General features: G+C 42.8%; 1 protein-coding gene across 1 annotated transcript in view; it reads right to left on the bottom strand.

Moving 5' to 3' along the window:
• Positions 1-3,244: 3,244 nt before the first annotated feature.
• Positions 3,245-7,560, bottom strand: part of CLIC6 (chloride intracellular channel 6) — a 90,302-nt gene continuing 85,986 nt past the window's right edge. Inside the window, exon 6 of the mRNA XM_068270453.1 lies at positions 3,245-7,475. Within this exon, the coding sequence (XP_068126554.1) occupies positions 7,311-7,475 (165 nt within the window). The 3' untranslated portion in view covers positions 3,245-7,310. The remainder of the gene's footprint in view (positions 7,476-7,560) is intronic.

Genomic DNA, 7,560 nt, shown 5'->3' with positions numbered 1-7,560 from the left:
GTTTATTTTTTTATACAAATATTTATTGCATTATTTTTTAAGTAAATATGTTTATTTATTTAGGCCCCCCCCTCTCTCTCCCCGCCAGTTAATCAGTGCGATCGGCTGTCATAGGTTTCAGCCTATGACAGCAGATCACTTCCCTGCCTCTGAAGGGGACAGCCGTGTCACACAGCTGTCTCCAGTACAGCGCTGCCATAGATCGCAGCACTGTACCTAGTAAAAATACAGCGGCTTCGAGGTCTAACAGTCTCCTAGCAGCAAACACCGCTAGGAGATTGATGGAGGAGCAGAGCTCCGTCATTTAAGTGGAGATGCGCACGCAGCGACGTCCTGCAAAACACGCCCCCCAGGACTGCACACCGATCGTCGTTAGGCAGTCCTGGGGCTGCCGCCATGTCCACGCCAATTGGCATGGAGCGGTCCTAAAAAGGTTTAGTAACTAGTGGTGCCCCCGACTGAAGGGAGATCTGATTAGTGGGATGCTGAGAGCTGGATGAGTAACCTCTCATTTACACTCCGTTCAGGACTCTGCATAGGGAAGGAGGGAGGGAGGCGCTAGGGGAGGGGACTGAGCCACCTTTCCATCATCAGGTGCCTGTAGGCATGCGCCTCCAGTGCCTTATGGTAAATCCAGCCCTGGTCAGGACTCTTCCATGAGTAGCTGAAGGTGATGAATTCACCGCCTGTCAGCCGCTCCCGTTCAGTAGCCGGACGCTTGCAAGTGCTCAGCAGTGGACAGGCAGCCCTCATGGAGTTGCGTCCGAGCACAGCTCAGATGTGACCTGGCTGCTGGGTAGCGCCGTGCTCGTCAATCGTGACATGTTCAGTGTTCCCGAACGTTGTCCTTTAGCTGTATGAGAAGGAGCTTATGTCCGGCAGCTACAAGTGGGCAGTTCCACCTCCCGTGGAAAAGAGGCCTCAAAAAATTAACATTTTAAAAGTAGCTTGTCATTATCTCTCCTCTGTAGGTTTACACTGAAGGCATGTGCAGTGCTTTTTTTTCTTTATTTATTTATTAGGGTTAGTACTGAAAATAAGTAGTCTGTCCATATATTTAAATATCATTTTGCTACTTTAAAACAGAAGGCAATTGCAATAATTCATATTAATGTGAGCAAGAAAAATCCCCCATGATGCATCACTGCTGATTGTACAAATCATCCCTTAATGTCCCTGAAAGTCCAGAACCGCTGGATTTCAATGCAAAGTGGTTAAGCATTTTGGTGGGAAAACAAGTAATTGACATGCAGAAGTACCATTACCATTGAACACACCTGTGACACAAGTTGGCTTGCTTGTGGGGCGGCGGTCAGGGGCTATTGTACACACATCTGATTATCAGCTGAGGCGGTCCTTATTGGCTGCCTCAGATGACTTTGATGATACATGTGCACAGCAGAATGCTTGTACAGCAATGATCTATTTATAATAAAAGGGGAATTCTCTATCAAAAATTCTGACTATTCAATGCTGAGACAAGCCAAGACCTTGTTTCCTACATGTGTTCTTTGTTTCATTTTCTACATTTGAATGGCAAATAAGACAAAACAGTGAGGTATATCATGTTGAAATGTAATACTTTAATAATAAACATTTAAGGCATGTGTACAATGCAGATGCATGTGAATCATACTTCCAGCCAAGACAAATAACATTAGCTGATTATCCTGCTGGAGCCATTTTGAATTCCAAGCCAATATCCGGCCTATCGTTTTTGTGTAGCAGAACTCATGGTGGAGCATGTGATCACTTTGGTCAGGTGATAGATTTGCAGGGCTCTCATTTGCTGTGATCACTTCCTGGTTTACATTAAACATGCATGTGACAATAACAGCTTCTTATGGCAGACAATCGGCAACTCCATCCTATATACATCAGATTTCACGGCCCCCTCATAGAATACAATGCTACACTAATACAAATAGCAGTTGAGGTTTTCATGGATGTCATATCACTCCATATAAGTACAAAACACCTTACACATTAAAATATATTTTTTTTTAGTTTAAGATAACGGGTATAGAAATCCACACAAAATTCAATATTCCATCAAAATGTATAATTCATGCTTCTAGATGCATTTCCATTTCTTTCTTTACAACTAACGCGTTTCACAGCCCTCAGACAGCTTCATTAGAGGCAAGAGCGTTATCACAGAATACTACTGTATTTACATTTGGGAAGCGTATATTGTTTGGTGATAATTAGTCACAAATGTATCAGGTATAATAACCACACCGCCCAACTTTTTGAGATAAGAAAGAAGGACACTTTAAGACACACCCCTGTCACACCTCTAACCACGCCTCCACCACACCCCTTGTCATGCATACCACAAAGAATTTAGAGGCCAAATATGTCGTTTTATCATTCACACCACACTGGTCCTCTCTATCATCATTTTGTCATATGAAAATTAAAAAAAAATAATTTTAAAGGATGGGAATAAAGTTTAGTGTCAATTAAACACATTTTTCAGTAGACAAATACATATATTTACATAAACCTGTACATGAGTCCTGAAAGAGGGACAAATGAGGGAGAAAGAGGGACAGGGGGATTTGGTTCCCAAAGAGGGACTGTCCCTCTGAAAAAGGGGCAGTTGGGAGCTATGTAATAACTCAGGATCTCCCCCATAACAATGACAGTAAATTTTCACCCTATCCGTGGAATTTCATATGCAAGGCTGCAGTAGTGTCTGAATCACACTAGAAACAAACATGCAGCTAATCTTGTTAGATCTGAAAATAATGTCAGAAACCCCTGATCTGCTGCATGCTTGTTCAGGGTGTATGGCTAAAAGTATTAGAGGCGGAGTAGCGACAGGACAGCCAGGCAACTGGTATTGCCTAACAGGAAATAAATATGGAAATATGGCAGCCTCCACATAATTCTAGTTACAGTTGTCCTATAAACTGAAAATGAAGTAAAAGTTATATTTTAACCACTTGCCGACCGCACGCTTATACCGTGCGTCGGCAAAGTGGCAGCTGCAGGACCAGCGACGCAGTACTGCGTCGCCAGCTGCAGGCTGATTAATCAGGAAGCAGCCGCTCGCGCGAGCGGCTGCTTCCTGTCCATTTACGGCGGGGGGCTCCGTGAATAGCCTGCGGGCCGCCGATGGCGCCTCGCAGGCTAAATGTAAACACATGCGGAAATAATCCGCTTTGTTTACATTGTACGGTGCTGCTGCGCAGCAGCGCCGTAAGGCAGATCGGCGATCCCCGGCCAATCAGCGGCCGGGGATCGCCGCCATGTGACGGGACGTCCTGTCACTGGCTGCACAGGACGGATAGCGTCCTGTGCAGCCCGGATCACCGGGGATGAGCAGGTAGGAGAGGGAGGGGGGAATTTCGCCGCGGAGGGGGGCTTTGAGGTGCCCCCCCGCAACTAGCCTGCCCACCAGAGCGATCAGACCCCCCTGCACACCATCCCCATAGGGGGGAAAAAAGGGGGGCGATCTGATCGCTCTGCCTGCACCCTGATCTGTGCTGGGGGCTGCAGAGCCCACCCAGCACAGATCACAAAAAATAACGCTGGTCCTTAAGGGGGGGTAAAGGGTGGGTCCTCAAGTGGTTAACGTGAAAGGTGTTTTGTACATACATGGCGAGACACGGTCTCAATAACTCCGAGATTGAAGACCATTCATATAGCAGTAATTTATTCAGCATTGATTGAACTGCTAATGCTATACATCTCAGTGCGGTACAACACTGTGGCATTCACTCACACAACTCTACCCAACAATTATCTATCCTCACTTATTTTTCACCTTACCTATAAAATATTTTTTCATTTTTTTTTAACAAAGAAGATCACTCAAAATAAGCTGTTCTTGATTAAATAACTTTTTATTACTTTTCTTATATTGTATTTTGTTTGTTGAATAATTAGCAGGATATATACAGCATAGGTAAAAACCTAAAGCTCGGTGCACACCATGCAATTTCCTGTCAGATAGATGGGTCGAAAGATCATTTCCGATTCTGATCGATTTTCTGATCACTTCTATGCAAATTGATCAGAAATCAGATCGGACCTGTTGGAAATGATCTGTTCGATCCATCTATCTGGTGGGAAATTGCATGGTGTGTGCCAGGCTTAATGCTGGGAATACACCATAAGTTTTTTCAGCAGATAGATGGTTCGATAGATAATTTCCGACATGTCAGATATTATTTTCGATCGTCTTTCTGATCGATTTCTCATAGAAGTGAATGGAAATTGATAAGAAAGGATAAGAAGATCGATCGGAAAATCGATCAAAAATAAGATCGGACAGTAAATTGGCTGACAAATGTCATTGTGTATTCCCAGTATTATGCTGGGTGCACACAATGCGTTTTTTCGGTCGATTTTCCGTCCGATCGATTTCCCATTCCATTCTGTTATCTTATCTATTTTCATTCACTTCTATGAAAAATAAGATCTGACATGGAAATTATCTATCGAATCATCTATCTGCTGAGAAAACATATGGTGTATTCCCAGCATTAGATGAGATAACTCCTGAGAAAAGCTTTGCGAATGATCCTCTCCCTGAGGCAGAACCCCCCCCCTACACACACCCCACCACCCTCTCTACCCACCATACAGAGATCCCCAACATGCCAGAGAACATAATTCATCTGTAGAGCTTGTACAGACTGCAACTCTCACTTGGGTAATATCAGAACATAACGGGGTTACTGAAAGGTTAGTAAACGTGAGGTTGTAAGACTGTTGCAGTAAGTCCTTTCCAGTTAATAAACCCAGGCTCTCTTATGTCCTTTTTGTAGATGTTTGTATACAATTGCAACAGTAATATTTATAATTCACTAAGCTTTCAGTGATCCTCACTATATTCCAATATGGCCCAGGTGACGGTTGCAACGTTTCTTTTTTTACAGATCTAGTCCAGGTTTGCTTTTTCATTTGTATTCTCCTAACCTAAGTGAACTTATCCCTATGCCATCATTCTAGAGTCATCTATTTATGGCTCAGTTACATTGATTGGCACATGTATTATTAGTACAATCTACATAGTGAAATCATTTAGCCACACCCTCTTACCTCTATGGTCATGCAGCAATGAAACTACAAGGCCGAGCCTTCCCTAGAATTGCACCAAAATGATTGCTTTTGATGGATTCAGTCAACACTCTGCCTGCAGATAGTGACAGCTTACATTCACCAGGCTGCTGAGCTATATTTATTGTCCTATGCAGGGGTGTGGAGGGGGAGGAAGGGGGGGTTATGAGATGGAGAAGCAGGGACTCTACAACCATGCAATTGGCAGTTGTATAACTAGAGATCATGGGTCCCCATAGCAAAACTTTCTGGGTCCCTCAGCTGTAGGCACTCTCAAGCAATGCCACCTGTCCCTACCCTATGGATATGACTTAACTGGGCAATGTACATTCTCATGCAATCATCACTGTATATACTGCATGGACACTGAGACAAGGTCAGAGGGCGGAGAAACGCAAGAAAACTAATGGGGAATAAATGAAGTACCACCTGGGCCCCCTATGCTGCTATGGCTATTGTCATGTCCCTGGCAGTTGGTCAACTGTCATTGGGATGAATTGCACCTTTGAAGACATCAGATTGATGACTGCTAGCTGAATGATTATGAATGATTATTTCAGTGGTCAGGGCCCTTTTCCACTAGCGATTGCGATTTTTCATCAATTTTGTTATGCAGTTGCAATTTTGCACACTGAAGCACAATCGCAGGTAAAATTGCTCCAAAAAGCAACTATACTTTAGCGAAAATCGAATCGCGATACTGGAAGTTACATTTTGTGATTCCTGTGTTAAAGGTACATAGTTACATAGTTATTTGGGTTGAAAAAAGACATACGTCCATCAAGTTCAACCAGAGTTGCAACCATAGTGATTCAAAAATTAACATCTTACAATTTTAAGCAAAAATGCTCTCAGTAGAAAAGGGAGCCCAAACACAGCATTGGAAGTTTATACCAGCTAGAGCTAAAGCAAATGGGGTCCCACAGCAACCAATCATACTGTGTGTCTTTGCAGGTCGAAGAATGAAAAATAAAACCTGATTGGTTATGATCTGAAGAAAAATCTCCTTCATCCACACTCAATCCTCACCCACCGTTCTTCCTGGGGTAGCTAGGAAAATGAATTCATGTTAGTAGTAATTCATGTCTTGTGTGGTCCCATGTATAAAAAAGAGGTAGCCATTTTGTGATAGATGCCACAGAATAGACTGCACGCTCTCCAATAATGGGAAAGCCCAATAAGCTACCTAAACTTAAAGCTGTAGTCCAGAAACACAGTTTAAAACACACCATATACCGACCCCCGAATAATCTTTCTAAACTTCTCACTCCCCACACCTTAGAAACTCCGTAATGGTGAGACTCCCATGATGCATCACATAAATACAAGAGAACCTTCCAACAAGGTTTGCGGGAGGGGTGATGTGGTGACATCATCACATGCCCCTCAGATGCACCAGCCTACAAGAAGCAGGGCCAAGACCAGGCCTGAGGAACTTACAGCATAGAAAAGAGCATTCTCCTAGGCATGAAAAACATAACTCCAGGATTTACATTTTTGGATGTGTAAAAATGGAATGTTTCTGGGGTTAATTGTTTCTTTGTTTTGTTTTTTGTAATAAGTGACATCCATATTTGACAGGTAAAATAATATTTGTGCCCGGAGATAAATGAACAGAAGTGATAGATGGCTAAGATGGTTGCAAGCACAAATGACAGATTAACAGCTCTAGCATATAACATACAGTTTTGACACTGGTGAGCAATATTGCATAGATACACAATCTTAAACTGTCAGTTTCACAGAATAAGTATCTTTTCAAACTGGGGAATTAAAGGAGACTTCCACTCAAAACTAATTTGTTTTCTGTAGACCAAGGCGAGGATATTTACAGGACCATTGCTATAAAGTTGTAATTACTTTCAAAACTTACATTATATTTACCATTTGAAGTTCTGGAGTCAATCTCCTCCTCTAGTTATGCTCAAGCTCCTCCTCTAAACATGCCCATTTCTCCACCCCTCAGCATCTCAGATGATGTCAGCAGAGAGAACGGGTGTTGTAAAAAAAGAGGGTATTGTAAGTGAACTTCACAGGTGTAAAACACATCGTAGTTAGGTATAACCTTTTGTACATGGTCCCCTCGCCATATCTCATGTAAAATAAATATATTAGTTTTGGGTGGAGGTTAACTTTAAATACTGCCCAGATTCTATTGGTTTTAAACCTGAGGTAAACAACATTTCCTGAACCATCACACTGCATGAATAATATGCTGTGACGCTGGCCAGTGTGACCTATGACCCCATTCTTTTGGCCACTCCATAATATGCATATTCGATCTCGTAGTCGGCTGGGCAGGTGTTGGTAAACTCATCCCTGGCATACGCATACTTCAGATATCTCCAGATTCCGTTCATGTCTGCTGGGATGTCGAAATTCCGGAATTTCTTGGCTACCACCTTGAACAGGAGACATAATGTAAGGGTTGCAATTAGCTGAGGTAAAATTGGTGAAGAAGGGTTTGTGGAAGTAAATCAGCTGGAA

Source organism: Hyperolius riggenbachi, chromosome 2 (genome assembly GCF_040937935.1).
Source record: "Hyperolius riggenbachi isolate aHypRig1 chromosome 2, aHypRig1.pri, whole genome shotgun sequence".
NCBI classification, from domain to species: domain Eukaryota; kingdom Metazoa; phylum Chordata; class Amphibia; order Anura; family Hyperoliidae; genus Hyperolius; species Hyperolius riggenbachi.
This window is presented reverse-complemented; position numbering and strand designations above follow the sequence as displayed.